At 53.2% G+C, this 15146-nt stretch overlaps 1 protein-coding gene across 1 annotated transcript; it reads left to right on the forward strand.

Moving 5' to 3' along the window:
• The first annotated feature begins 4598 nt into the window (after positions 1-4598).
• Positions 4599-14710, forward strand: STIP1 (stress induced phosphoprotein 1). Its single transcript, XM_036764583.1, has 14 exons — positions 4599-4707; positions 8011-8220; positions 8315-8456; positions 8560-8701; positions 9236-9404; positions 10416-10542; positions 10637-10739; positions 10859-10979; positions 11554-11650; positions 11983-12107; positions 12651-12687; positions 12965-13068; positions 13250-13422; positions 14207-14710. Exons 1-14 carry the CDS (start codon positions 4699-4701, stop codon positions 14277-14279), a joined length of 1632 nt encoding a protein of 543 aa, XP_036620478.1. The 5' UTR covers positions 4599-4698; the 3' UTR covers positions 14280-14710.
• Positions 14711-15146: the final 436 nt, after the last annotated feature.

Here is a 15146-nt window from a genome sequence, read left to right on the forward strand (position 1 = left end):
TCATGTCTCCAGTTTCCCAGGACACCTGGGAACTCTCAAGTTAGCCATTCAGTCTGGGGCCCACGTGCTTGACCCGACCCTATCACCTGTTGCTGGAATCCAAACTCAGCTCTAGAAATAGCTGTCTGCCCCGGCACCCCAACCCCCCAGCCCACCCCCCACCCCCTCCCGCCCTGGCTCTTTACAGGAGCAGCCAGGACACTGCCGGTCCGGACGGGGCCTGGAAGCTGGCCTCCAGCCAGACCTCTCCTGGAATGCTTCCTTCTGGAGCACAAAGAATAAAAACGAACTTATATAACATGGCAGAGTTTGCAAAGCACGGGACCAAAGTCCACGTGCTGAAGGAGATCTCAGAGATCCTCTGTCCCAACCAGGCTTTTAACTGGGGAAGAAACTGAAGCCCAGGGAGAGGAGTGGCCCAAGATCACACAGGCATCTTAAAGCACCTACTGTGTGATAGACAACAGCCAAGCCCTGGAGGAACCTGTCCCACCCTCCAGGAGCTAATGGGGGGGGGGAGGGTGGACTGGACACACAGCTGTGGACAAACAGCTGGACCGAATTGGTGGGAGATAATTGGGAGGAAGGGCATATAGAATTGAGGAAGAACAGAAGAGTCTCCCTGTAGAAGGGGGTGTTAGCTGGGACTAGGATTGAAACCCCCAAATCCTGCATTCTCCCCACCAGCCCCTGGGACTCTTGGTACAGGAGCATTTGAAGGCTGCCAAGGACTTGACATAGGTCTTCAGGGAAGGGAGGGTGGTGTTGTACTTGCAGTCACAAGACCCAAGTTCGAATCTGCCTTTTCCACTTACTGGGGGGAAGGAGGGGGCAGCACAAGACGAGTTCTTATGGTCTTTAAGCAGTTTTCCTCCTCTGTCTAAATAGTGGGGTTGGCCTAGATGGCCTCTGGGAGACTTCCAGCTAGAAATCCTCAATTTTACCTCACTTAAATCCAATTCAGGGGCAAGTCAGGAAAGACATCGCCCTCACAATGTCATGATAATCAGGTTTAATAAAAGGGAAAGCATTTATTAAGGACCTACTATGTCCCAGGCACTGTTAATAAGCCCATTCAATCTAATAAACATTTATTAAGGACCTACTATGTGCCAGGCACTGTTAATATGCCCATTCAATCCAAAAAATATTTATTAAGGACCGTACTGTACTGTGTGCCCAGCCCTGCCCTCAAGGACCTAATGAAATAACAGGCAAAACAAATCTATCCAAGGCAACCTATAGCCGGGATAGATAGCAAATAACTAACAAAGGGAAGGCCCTGGAATAAGGAGGGCTTGGAGCAGGCTTCCTGCAGAAGGTGGGGTTTTAGTCTGGCCTTCAGGAAGCTGGGGAGATGAGTAGTGGGAGTGGAAGGGGGCAGCCAGAGAGGATGCTGGGAGAGAGAGTGGGAGGCCTTGGTCACTGAACGGAAGAGTACTTGTGGAGAATGAGGTGGAGGGGCCAGACTACCGAAGGCTTTGAACGCCAAGCTGAGTACCTACAGACATTATCTCAAATCCCTGGTCTTTTGTCCCTCTCCTAGGCAGGCAGCATCAGGGTTGAGATAGACCAGACAGGGTGACAGAGATCAGGGTGACAGAGATCGGGGAGAGGAGCCCTCAAGGACCAGGGTGGGCGGTGGCATCCTGGGAAATAGATAGCAGAGAACTAAAATTTAAATAGAAATCATCATGAACCACGTCGAGCTGGTTGTTTGGCTCCTCCAAGGTCACCTTTTAATAAAATGTTCAAATGTTTATTTTATTTTGAAAGAACAAATCTGAGACATTTCAAGGAAGAAACTGTCCTTCCTCCAGGGCTCCTAGAGGAGGAGAAAATTCAGGATGCCTTTACCTTCCAGTCTGAGAGACAGGTCCCAAATTTCCTGGAAATTATGCATGCAGCAGATGGCTCAGTCAGCCTGTCAAGCAACAAGCATTTATTAAGCTCCTACTGTATTTGGAGCACAGTCAAAGACTGCTGTGTGAAAGACAGATTGGAGAGAGAGGAGAGACTGGAGGCAGGGAGACCAGTTAGGAGCCTACAGATGATGAGAGGAGTGAGTTGTAGCTGGGTCTGATTCTTCAGAGAGAGGGGGATCACAGGATGTCAGAGCCTGAAGGGAACTCAGTCGTCTTGTCCAAGCTAGTTTTCCCACCTGATTAAATGATATTTCCTTTCCTATGCAGTATGGTCCAGCCAAACTGGCTTTCTTACTGTTCTTTCACACAAGACCTTCCCACCTCATGTCTTTGCCCCTGCCTAGAATGCCATCTCACCTCATCGCCACCTCTTAGAATCCCTTTGTTTTCTTCAAAACTCCTCAAACACCTTTCAAGCAAGGCCCTTTCTGCTCCCTCCCCAGCTGCTAGTGTCCTCGCCATCACTCCCCCAAACCTACCATTAACCTTGTATATATCTTTATTTTGCATTGATTTATTTATGTACAAGTGATTTTCCCCAGTAGAATGTAAGATCTCTGAGGGCAAGGGCTCCTCTATCTTTCTCCCCCCAGCCAGCCTAGAATAGTGTCTTTCTGGCACATAGTAGGTACTTAACAAATATTAATCAATTGTGAATACAAGCTAGACATTTCTCATATTCTTACGAATGCCAAGTCTTTCCCTCAGTGACGCCCCACAGTCCTTGTTCCCTGTTGGGCATCATAGGACTGCCCTTGGGGGGCCTGAGAGGGACTCCCAGGGAAATCTTACATTGCTTAATTAGCACTAAAACTGTATTACATAGACTATGTGGCTGCGCTCCATCTCCTTTATGGTGTTACTGGCGTGGTTTATAAAGCACCCCAGAGGAAAAGGGTTGAAGCCGGACCCTTCCATAGGCAACCTAATGATAATAATGATAGCTAGCATTTAGAGAGTGCCTACTGTGTGCCAGGCTTTACAATTACTCCTTATTTAATCATAAATGGTCAATCTTTGGCTTAGGAGAGACAGCCAAATGACCCTTTGCTTAATTATCCAATAGCCATCATTGATTAATAATGGTCGTGTTATTTAGCTCCTTGGTCCAGACCTGGAATTTCAACTATACAGGGATCTTCTGGTATGGAAGGCTCCTCCACTCATGCAGGTTGGCTGCTCTGTGTGTAAATATATATTACCCAATTCTGTTCTATTAGTGATGTTACCCATAATGTGCAATATTAGATGCATGGGATTCTCTCTGCGTGGGCCCGGGCCTTGGGCCCTTGCTGGCTAACGTTCTGATCACTGCATTCCAATAGAGCCTATCTCCTTTGAAATCCTGTTTTCGCTCTGATGCATTCGAAAACCTGCTACTGAGAAAAGATCTCCAGGTTTCCCCAGGGGTCCGGGACACAGAAGAGGTCAGAATCAGAGCTGAGGACCCTAATGTTAGCAAAAGTTCCCCATCCACCCTGTGGTTTGGTTGGTGCAAATGCTGTTATCTCTGCTGGCAAGTATGGAAACCGAGGCCAGGGTTATCTGATCGTTGGTGGCTTCAGTGTCCGCACTCGGGTCTCGGGGCAGTGTGTGAGACCTTGGAAAGAGAACTGGGCTGGAACCTCGGCTCTGCTTGAAAGCCTTCTCTCATGGATTCCTCTCGGCAACCCTGAGGCAGGGCTGCTATCATCCCCATCTTACAGATGGGGAAGCTGAGGCTCGGAGAGAGTGACCAGTTTGCCTGAAGTGGCAGAAATAGCTAGTTGCCCTGAGTAGGAAAAAAATACGCATTTATTAAGCACCCACTGTGTGCCCCTTATAAAGGATGCGAGGTAGGCGTTATGATGATTCCCAATTTATAGTTGAGGGAAACTGAGACAATGGGAGGTGAAGGGCCTTGCTTGTCCTTTCCCCTGCACCCCACCTCCAATGCAGGACTCTCAGGCCCCTACCACCTTCTGGAGCAGGGCGGATCGGCAGCCCATTTCACAGATAAGAAAACCGAGGCTGATCCCCCCCCAGGGAGCCCCGGCCCTGGTCCCGGGCTCTCTCCAAGAGGCTGCTTAGTTTGAGAGGGCACAGAACACCAGGAAGACGCTCGGGGCGATGCCCCGGGAGGCCGGGCTGCAGGAGTGAGCGCCAGCCGCTGGCGAGCCTAGGCACCCCCCCCCCCCACGAGTTAGGGGAGCAGGGGGTGGGGGGGGAGGCCAAGGCCGTGGCAACAGTCTGCGCGAATGGCAGCAGAGGCGACCTATCAGAGCGAGGCGCCTGGAGACCCTGCGCCCAATAGAATTGCTCCTCATCGATGGCTCTGGCGTCATCGTGTTCGTCAGCCCAATGGAAAAGGTGGAAATTTCCAGAAGGCACTGGACCAATGGGTGCGGCCAGCGCTAGCCAGACCGGCGCTCCCGCCAACCAATGAGCGAGGCAGACGGCCGCCCCTCTGCCAGTCGTCAAGCAGGCTCTGAGGCGGGCCGTGCCGAGGAATGCCCAATAGCGAGAAAGAAAAGACTAAGGGCAGAGCGAATCGCCGTCCGTCGTCCAGTGAAAGGGAGGTGCTCATGAATGACGGGGCAGTCAGCCTCTCGGAGAAAGAGGGGGCGGGGCTCAGAGGGAAGACTCCACCAATAGGGCGGCTACGAAGGGGCGGGAGTCGGGAGTCCCGGCAGCTTCTAGTAGGTTCCAGAAGGCGGCGCGTGCGGCTGGGAGCTGGGCGCGAGCGGTCGGGCGGGCGGACGGATTGGCGGCAGCCTCGGCTCCGGCCCGGGCCATGGAGCAGGTGAGCGGCGGCCGAGCAAGGGAGGCGGGTGAGCCGGGGAAAGGGGGGGCGGGCGGCGAGGCCCGCGGCCGCGGCTGAGGTAACCTCCCCGCGGCCTCAGCCCGGGCGGGGTTGGGGGGAGCGCCGGGGGCCCAGTGAGGGGCGGCGGGGTCGGGCCGGGGGCAGAGAGCGGTTATTGGGTCGCCCAGGGCAGATTGAGTCAGAGAAGAGGGGAACGGGGCGGGGGGAGAGTAATACTGGAAGAGGGGAAGGATGAGGGGGCTAAGAGGGGGAGGGGCAAGGTCTGGGATGGGGGGGGGCTGTGGAGGTGGGGGGAGGGGCAGGGTCTGGAGGAAGGGCGAGCCTCATTCAAGGGACTGAAGGGTCCTTGGGCCCAGACGGGGCAGAGCGACCCGCAAGGTTTGGAGGGGTCCCCGGGGGGTGGGGGTCAGAGGCAGGATCGGAGTCGGGGAGGGGGGCGCCATGGGTCCGAGCAGGGTAGGCCTACATGGGATGGAGGGGAGGGGCCTCAGTCCGGGCTTCCGTGACATTAAAAGGGGTGCTAGGGGTCCATGGGAGGGTAAAGGGAGCTGAGAGGGCAGGAGGTCTGATTGAAGGTGGTAGGGGGGGGGATCGATCTGGAGGGAGAAGCCTCGTCCTGGGTTCGGGGCCCAGAGACGGCCTTTCTGTGCCTCGGGGGCTTCTTGGTGAAGGTGCCAGGAAGGAAAGGGGGGAGAGGCGGAGTCTTTCTGGGGCGTTGAATCCTCCCCAAAATGGTGTTTCCTGGGGCTGGGTCCAGGGGCTTCCCTCCTGGGACTCAGGTGGGGGCTCTAGGTTCAAAGGCTTTGAGAAGTTGGGGCCCCAGGGAAAGTGAAGGAAGGGAGCCCCACCACGTTGCCAGAGCAGACTAGCAGACCACCCCCTTCACGAGGCCTGGGAGGGCTGGGAGATGTTCTGGAGACCCCGGACTCCCCAGCATTGTTCCCAAGTTCTCGCCCCTCGGGTGTTGATGGCAGCCCGTGGGGAGTTTGGCTTTTTCGCTGTCAGTGACCTGGAGGCTGGTGGTCCTCAGGCCTTGAGCAGGCCCTCTCTGGTCTGCAGATCGCAGGCGGCCTGGGGAGGGGAGTCACCTGGGGGTCCCTAAGAGGGGACTAGGCCCCGGTTCATGGGATCGGGCCTGTGACTGTAGGGACAGCACCACTTGTCTCACTCTCAGGCTCTGAGCCAGCCCAGGAGGAAAGCTCCGGCTTCTGAGTTGAGAGGGAAACATGGAGGGAAGAAGAAACAGTAAAATTGGATGGTCCCCGTCCCTCCATGAGGACCCCTCAGGGTCCAACAACTGCATATCCGTGGGAAAACGAGCCTTAAGGATGGTCACCCACAAACCTCAGCTTGGAACCACAGGTTTCTAACGTTTAGATATGTAGTGTTCCTCCTTAACTCACTCTTTTTACAGAGGAGGAAACTGAGGCTGAGAAAGGGGTTTGTCCAGCACCCCACATGGTGGGGACTAGAATCCGGGCCTTCCTAGTGTATCTCTCTCGATCCCAGGTTCGAGAATAACCTCATCCTTGCCTCCTTGTAGCTTTGTGTTGTCTGGCTCTTTTATTACCCTTGAGTAATCCTTCATTAACTTTATGACTAGGAGAGTCCACGAGGTGTTAGAAACATTTGAACAAGCTGGAATGTTGGGGATGGGGGTCTTAAATCTTGAGGGTCCTGTCTTTTAGTTACTTTGTAGCACAAGCCAGATCAGACTTTTCCACTTGACCTCCCCTTTGTAATCCCATAGGGTAATCACCCACACCCCAATGTACTCAGTGGCCCAAACTCACCTGCTGCGTGGGAATTCTCTCTCCTTCCCCCATCAGAATTCAGAACCCCAAGTTAGAAAGGCCCATTCAGTCTCACCTGTGCCTGAACTGCAGCTCCCTCCATACCTGCCACAAACACCAAGGGTTACATTGGAAAGACAATTGGCAATACTCTCCTTTGTAGTGCTCATACTAAGGATGTGGATGATTGGGTTTGAGCTTCATATAGGCTCTTCATATTAAAGGATGAGAAAACTAGTACAAATGGGGGAAGAGAGGGTGCGTTTCGAATCAGGGATAACCCTTTCCCCATTGGATATTCTGCACCTCAGCACCTATGTGTGAGAAACAGCCAGGCTTTCCTCATAAGGCCCTTGTCTGATAGTTTGAGGGATGTCCTGAAGTGGTACCACAGACCCTCCCTCATGCATGTTCCTCCCACGTTTACTTCAACTGGAGGTTAAAAAATGAGTCATAGATTTGGCTGAATTAAACTGAGCCAGGGGGCAGGCTTTATTTGAATCTCCCAAAGTGATCTTATGGTGCTCCTCCTTTTTTCCCCCCATCCCTTCTCCACTCAGGAGAAAAAGTGCCTGCCTGTCCTCTGGATGACTCATGACCACCTCAGTGAGGGGAGGGTTCTTATTAGACCCAGGAACATGGGCTAACCACACCAAAGAAATGGCATCTCTTCATTTCTGAAAGTAGGAAGCCTTTCCTAGTTTTCCAGAAATCCAACCGAGTCACCATGACAGAACAACACGTCCACATGCTTTCTTTGCTAACCAGTTCCTGCCCCAAGGGAGCTGAGAGTTAATCCCTTAGTTGGACTCTTAGGAAACATGTGACAAATCAAAACTGCCCTTTTTTTCCCAGGTTAATCCATGGGTCAGTCCCCCAGTAGTCTCCTTCCAGCCTATTTCTGTGCCTGAACATTTTAGATCTGTTGATTCAGTGAGGAGTGGGAAATTTGCAAATTAAGCTATTTCAGCCTTCGAAGGAGCCTCTATTTGCTGTTGTTAACCAACAAATTTCAAGGTCCGTCCTCTTTCTGTGTTTTGCATAGAGAAAGGTAGTTAATTTTAGATTGTGGTTCAAGTGGAGTCATAGGAAGTGTTTTGTACTAGGAATTCAGAGAGACCTGGGTTTGAATCCAGCCTCTGACTTAGCTTTGTGGCTGGACAAGCCATTGAATCCCCGTTTCCAATTCCTCATCTGTCAGATGGGATTCCTGCCCCTGGTACTTGACAGGGTTGTCCTGAGGTTTCAGTGAGGTGTGGATATGCTCAATCCTGCAGACACTGAGGACTGTGTTTTTCTGAGCTTGTCAGGGAAGGGGGAGCTCCGTCGGGGCAGCAGCTTTCTATCTGGAAGGCCAGCCTTCTCCATAGAAAAGCTCCAGACACATGCAGCGACCTTGTATTCCCATGGGGAGCGTGTGTGGGAGTGAAAAGATGGAGTCAGAGGACTTGGCCCTGGTGACCCGCCTGTTACCTCATGTCTTTCTCAGGTGAATGAGCTGAAAGAGAAGGGTAACAAGGCCCTGAGTGCCGGCAACATTGACGATGCGCTGAGATGCTACTCGGAAGCCATCAAGCTAGACCCCCAGAATCACGTGCTGTACAGCAACCGCTCCGCTGCGTATGCCAAGAAGGGAGACTACCAGAAGGCTTACGAGGACGGCTGCAAGACTGTGGACTTGAAGCCAGAATGGGGCAAGGTGAGCCGGGGAGGGGCCCTCCGGTGGCAGCTGCCGGCCCCACGAGGCGGGTGGCTTGGTTCTCACCCGGAGTCTCTCTCTTCCCCATTTTCAGGGCTACTCCCGGAAGGCGGCCGCTCTCGAGTTCTTAAACCGGTTTGAAGAAGCTAAGCGGACCTACGAAGAGGGTCTAAAGCATGAAGCCAGCAACTCTCAGCTCAAGGAGGGGCTGCAGAATATGGAGGCCCGCCTGGCTGGTGGGTGTCGCACGCCTTCTCCCCTTGTCCTTGTGAATCCGAGGCCTCCTTTGGGGGGACCCTTTGTGACAGAGAGTGATGGGCTTTGTTGTGTCTGGTGCAGAGAGGAAGTTCATGAACCCCTTCAACACACCCCACCTGTACCAGAAGTTGGAGAACGACCCTCGGACGCGGGCCCTGCTGAATGACCCCAGCTACAAAGAGTTGATTGAGCAGCTCCGAAATAAACCCTCAGATTTGGGCACGTAAGTGAGGACATCTTGGCCCATCCCCCCTTGAGAAAGGGCTGCCCAGTTCACGTGTCCCTAGTGAGAGAAGTGCCTGTCAGACCCTCAACAACACCCCCTGCCCAGGCTTCCCTTTTAGACTCTTTTTTCTTTCGATTTTTGGTCCTGATATGTGGTTTTGCTGGTGAGGAGCCAATTTACTGGTTCCTCCCACCAAAGCCTAGTGGCAGCTCCTTTAAATTGTAGTCTTCCAACTTCCTGGGGACACCAAGGTTGAGGGACTTGGCTGTAGGTGGTTACATCTCTAGTAGTTGTTGTTAAAGGCAAAATCTGATCCCAAGGGCAGCTCTCTGTTTGGGATGCGACACTGCCAGACTTGCTGCCTTTCCTCAGACTAATCTTTCTCTGAGGACATGTGGGGAAAGAAGGAACCAGGGGCTCTTGGGAGTAGGAGGTGACTTCTCTGACAACAGACATGGCTCAGTGATAGGTCTGAGCTTTGGGTCATTTGGGGACACCAAGGGCCACTTTTCTGTATTGCCCACATTCCAGGAAGTTGCAGGACCCCCGTGTTATGACCACACTGAGTGTGCTCCTTGGCGTGGATTTGGGCAGCATGGATGAGGAGGAGGAGGTGGTGTCCCCACCACCACCCCCTCCCCCCAAAAAGGAGGCCAAACCTGAGCCCATGGAGGAAGATCTCCCTGAGAACAAAAAGCAGGTATGGGCTTCCATGTCGTCGTCCTCCCCATCTTTATCCCGAACTAGCCAGCCTTGTCTTCCTGAAAGGGGGTCTAAGGTATGTAGTGGAGGGCTCTGTTTTCAGAATTGGCCTCCTAGGCATGTTGAAAGCCATCAAGGGGCATTTTTTGTTGGCTTTAAAGCTAGTGAATGAATTGATGCATAGGGTGTTCATGACAGATCAAGGACCTTCTGGGGACGGATGTCCCTTTTGAGGATGGTCACACCCAGGCTCTCCGCAGCCCTTCACGGTCCCTGGCACGTGGCCCCTGTTGGGTGTGACCACTGGCCCAGGGACATGGTCCCTGCCTCAGTTGGGAAGAAAGTTGTAAGATTTTCTCTGCTTGTTGCGTTTAAAACTCCATGATAAAGCAGCGTGGGGGACAGAGAGTGTGGCATAAGTCTTGTGCTTCATAGCAGGTCTTCCCTGGCTTGGCATGTGCCAGGCCACTTCATCATTTCTCTGCTGGCGGTAACAGCCGATCAACTGCTCCCAAGTTTAGCACCCAGCGCAGAGGGCCTCATATGGGATGCCTCAGGGTGTCTCAGAGCCGGAGTAACATCCCCACAGGCGTGAGCTAATTGCTCCTGCCATGGCTTCAAGTCCTTTTTCCAAGCCCTCCCACCACCCCCTTGATCATTGTTCCCTGACAAGCAGAATCCTGTGGCAGTGTGGGTGGCCAGCAGTCGTGAGCCAGAAATAAAACTGTTGTCCCAAACTAAGTAGAGGGTACGTGAGGAGTGGGGCCCAACTTTCCGTTGCCTGTTTTCCCGATGGGATCTACATGGTAGGTGGTAGGGAGAGCTAGAGAGGAGTGCAGGAATGGGGGTGGCGGGGTGGGAGGAGGTATCCTTACAGCCTGACCACCTGCCCTCCAGGAGAATGAGACCTCTGAACCTGCTGGGTGTCCTGCTTACACCCGGCTTTGGGGGGGAGTCTCCCTCCGTTCGTTTGGTGGTCCTTACTTTGTTCTTTTTCACCCTCCTGCAGGCTCTGAAAGAAAAAGAGCTGGGGAACGATGCCTACAAGAAGAAAGACTTTGCCACAGCCTTGAAGCATTATGACCAAGCCAAGGACTTGGACCCTACAAACATGACCTACATCACCAATCAGGCAGGTGAGTGCCTGGGGCGCAGCCCGTGAGAGCAGTGGGCCCTGGGATGGGCAGGCGGGCCTGACCCGGTGGTGTCCTGACTCTCCTCTCTTGGCAGCGGTGTACTTTGAACAGGGTAACTACAATAAGTGCCGAGAACTCTGTGAGAAGGCCATTGAGGTGGGGAGAGAGAATCGAGAGGACTATCGGCAGATCGCAAAGTGAGTGGGGGTGGGGGGGGGTGAGGGAGGGGAGGGGCACATCCCCAGCTGGGGGACCTGCTGCACGGTGGAGGAGGGGATAGAGCTTGGCTGAGCTGCCCCACACTTCCCCCTTCCAGAGCTTATGCCCGAATTGGCAACTCGTATTTCAAAGAGGAGAAATATAAGGACGCCATCCACTTCTACAACAAGTCCCTGGCCGAGCACAGGACCCCAGACGTCCTCAAGAAATGTCAGCAGGTCGGTGGCAGCAAGACACCATGTTCTCCCTGACTTCTGTCTGCTTAGAAGGATTGCTTTCCCACTCTATTCTTTTTCACCCAAAATATAACTAAGTAGAAACTGGACAGGATTTTGGGAGGACGGGCTGAGGGGATTAATGATGACAAATTCCTGAGCTTCCTTGCCGCATGGACAGTGGCTTGGAATGCAGACTTCAGTACCTATGGCATCATCAGCCTTGCACTTCCAATTATCCCAATACGAATTTTCTTACAGAAAAACTTCAGTGGTTTACTGCCCATTGTCAGTTAAATTTGTTTGAGAATTTTTTAAAATCAAAACCTCACTGGAATGTCAGGTTGTGTTGCTCATAGATGAGTTTGAGGTCAAGTGTGGATAAGGTCAAGGGCCTATTTTCTTCATAAGGAATTCAGTAAAGAATATCACATTCCCATGAACCTTGAAACAAATGCCAAACCTAACCACCGTTTTGAAATGCCAAGGCCTCGGTGTTGCCTTGTTAACAGGACTCTGGCTGTTAGGAGGGTTCCGGGCTGTCAGTCCAAACATCCACTTGGGTTTCTTCCTACAGGCTGAGAAAATCTTAAAGGAACAGGAGAGGCTGGCTTATATCAACCCAGACTTGGCTTTGGAGGAGAAGAACAAAGGCAACGAGTGTTTCCAGAAAGGTACACGGGGCTGGGGGTGGGGCAGGGGAGGGCAGGCCAGGGCTCCAAGGGAGCCGAGTGTGCCTTGGCTAATGGCCATTGGAGAGATATGATGGGGGAAGCCCACTGTACAGAGGCAGAGACTGAGGCTGACAATGGTTAAGGGAGTTGCCAAGGTCACCCAACTACAGAGTGTTTGGGTGAACTTGGGTCTGGCTCCCAAGTCTGGCACTCCACACCCTGAACACCCATGGCAGCCTCAGAGATTTGATATATTTATTACATAGATTTTCCATAGCTGCTTTTGTCCCCTGTGAGTGGCAAAGGCCTTCAGGTTCTCTCCTCTCCCCCAGGGGACTACCCTCAGGCCATGAAGCATTACACAGAAGCCATCAAAAGGAATCCGAAGGACGCCAAGCTCTACAGCAACCGAGCTGCTTGTTACACCAAGCTTCTGGAGTTCCAGCTGGCGCTCAAGGTCAGGCGGGAGGCTCAGGGGGCAGGGAGGCTGTGGGAGGCCCCACGCTGGAGGGGGGTGCAGAGGACCTGCAGTCACAACCTTTCCTCTTCCCCCCCACCCCATGGAATTCCTTGTTGCCCGCTGATTGCCTCATTCAGGGGCCGTGTACACGTAGCCTTAGCAGGCCTGCTATCCCTGATCCCATCCCTTTGTCTGAAATGTGCCATGGTGTCTACCATGCACGCCTTTGAAGAGTGTGCTCTGCTCCCTTCAATGCTCTGTGAAGTGCAGGCTCCTTTTCCCTGGTAGCTGGTGGGGCTGTGGCCAGCGGCCAGCGAAGATTGCAGGGGCCTCTCAAAGCAGCCCCAGAGGCAGGTGTGGGGGCACAGGGTGGGCACCGTTCCAATCTCATGGCCATGAGGTCACGTAGTTGGCTCTTACAGAGTCTTGGGTTTCTTGGTTTGGTGAGATCTCAGGTGACCCACACTGTGGGGGACTTACAAGGGGTGGGGACCTGAGCACTTGGGAAGTGTGGTCTTGACCTTGGCCTTCTCTCTTTAGGACTGTGAGGAATGCATCCAGCTGGAGCCGACCTTCAGTGAGTACTGCCCCCACTGTATTTGGGGGAGGTCTTGGGTCAGTCCCTGTCTCGCTTTTTTGTTGTGTCTTTGCTCCTCCTGAAAATATAGACTGCCAAGGCTAGAGGCAGCTTGTGCCTCAGCTCTGGAACAGCGGGGCATGAGGGAGAGTCATCGCATCCTCCCCTCCCCCTGCCTCAGTGGGGGGGTGCTCATGTAGAGAGCTTCCCATACGGAGGGGCTTCCTTAGGGGTCTGGGCTTTGGCCCTACCCTAACCTCCCTCATTCTATCTGCAGTCAAAGGGTACACCCGAAAAGCTGCTGCTCTGGAAGCCATGAAGGACTATACAAAAGCTATGGATGTCTACCAGAAGGCCCTAGACCTGGACTCCAACTGTAAGGTTGTGGCTTGCCTCTGGTACTCACAAGCCCCAGCCTCTACCTGCTGCCACCTGCTTCCTCTTGCCATGTTCCTTTTCTTCCTTCCCTCTTGTCCCATCCCCCTGTTATTTCGGACGTGCTCAGTGGAGGAGCCAGCTAATGCTGATGGTCTGCCCTTCTCTCCCCTTCCTGGGAATGTAGGAGGCAGCAGATGGCTACCAGCGATGTGTAATGTCCCAATACAACCGTCATGACAACCCCGAGGACGTGAAGCGGCGGGCCATGGCTGACCCTGAGGTACAGCAGATAATGAGCGACCCGGCCATGCGGCTCATCCTGGAGCAGATGCAGAAGGACCCACAGGCACTCAGCGAGTAAGTGAGGAGGGTGGGGGGTTGTCTGGTCAGGGCTCAGGAGGGGCCGGGGGTGAGGGGGTTCATTCACAGAAAGCCTTCTCTTCATCTTAGAGCCTTCGGCAGGCTGGCCTGCGCCCATGACTGTAGCCTGATGCACCCAGCCTGGCCTCCTCTCTGTCTCCAGCCCTTTGCTCCCCTCCCCTTCTTCTTCTTCAGGGGTTCTTAGCATTTTCTCTGGCCCAGACTTCCAAGGCAGTCTGGTAAACCCTAGCAACCCCTTCTCAGAAAAAGGCCTTTAAACCAATGTGCTCTGCAGACCAGAGCAGACTGATTTTTTACCTTTTTTTTCCTCTCACAACATGACTAATGGAAATATGTTTTGCATGACTGCACATGTATAACCTTTATCAAGTGGCTTGCTTTCTCAGTTAAGGGAGGGAGAGAATTTGGAGCTCGGAATTGTATAAGACTAAGGTTAAAAATTGTTTTTACGTGTAATTGGAAAAAGTGAAATATTAAAATGTTTTGATTAAAAGGCCTTCAAAGGCTTCAAAGAAAATATATCAGGTTGCAAAGGAAATGAGTTCTTTTGACGGACCAGTCTGAGTGTTTTGACAACAAATGGAGCCCAGGTGAAGTGGCCCTGGGCCTGGGCCTCCCCAGGGTGGATGGCTGCGATCAGCCCCACTCTGACTGGGCTTAGAAAGGAAGAGTCAGCTAGATTGGAGTGAAATGGGAGTCTGGGTGGGGCAAGTTTCGAGGCCCAGGCTTCAGGCAGTCACGTCTTCATTCTCCTTTCTAGACACTTAAAGAACCCCGTTATCGCCCAGAAGATCCAGAAGCTGATGGACGTGGGTCTTATTGCAATTCGGTGATGACTTGTTGAGCCCCCGACCCTTCCCCCTTATCTGTGCAAAGAGAAGCTGGGACCGTGGCAGGAGCAGAGAAGGGGAAAGAAGAGACCCACACCTTGTCTCTCTATATTTATACATATATACATACATATATATGTGGAAGACACAGACTTACTCGCCTCATTTGTACAGCCGCTGCTGCCTTGTGGCTCCCCCAGCACATGCATGGTCTCTTCACTGCTGCCCCTTCGGGCCGTGGCCTCCCTTCCCCCATCGCTGTCCCAGCTGCTCTCCTCCCCCTTAGTTGGTTTTGTTTTTTTATTCAGGGCGGTGGGTGTGTCAGAGGAGGGAAGGGGCACACCTTCCCTCCCTTGGGTCCCGGCTGCCCCTGCTCATTGTTAAGTCCACGCCCCCCGTCACCTCCAAATAAAACAAGCCAATCGGCGTGGTTATGGGTTGCTGTGACCTTGATTCATTTTTTATTGGCAATGGTGGGGGCTGGGGCGGGGTGTGTTGTCTGTTCATTCCCTTGTCTGTGGGTTGGTGCACACCTCACCTCCTCTGAGGGCACAGGTGCGCAGAGAAGAGATGGGGTCACTGCACGGTTGGAGGCTTGGGCTACAGTGGGGAAGAGCATTCCTGTTCGCTAGGGGGTGCTGTCCCCCTTTGGTTGTGGCCTAATGGGTCAGGGACGAGACACCAGCTGGCACCCTACTGATAGATCGTCCAAGGTGACTGGAGGAGGGAACAGGCTTTATCCTTGTGCTTCCCTAGTAGGGCAGCCCCAGCTGAGTTCCATCATGACTGAGGGCAAGGGCATTTCCTGGTGGTCAGCTGGGTGGATGAGTGAGGGAACTTCCTTATTGACTGCCACCCTGCTGCCTCCCC

Source organism: Trichosurus vulpecula, chromosome 6, assembly GCF_011100635.1.
Source record: "Trichosurus vulpecula isolate mTriVul1 chromosome 6, mTriVul1.pri, whole genome shotgun sequence".
NCBI classification, from domain to species: domain Eukaryota; kingdom Metazoa; phylum Chordata; class Mammalia; order Diprotodontia; family Phalangeridae; genus Trichosurus; species Trichosurus vulpecula.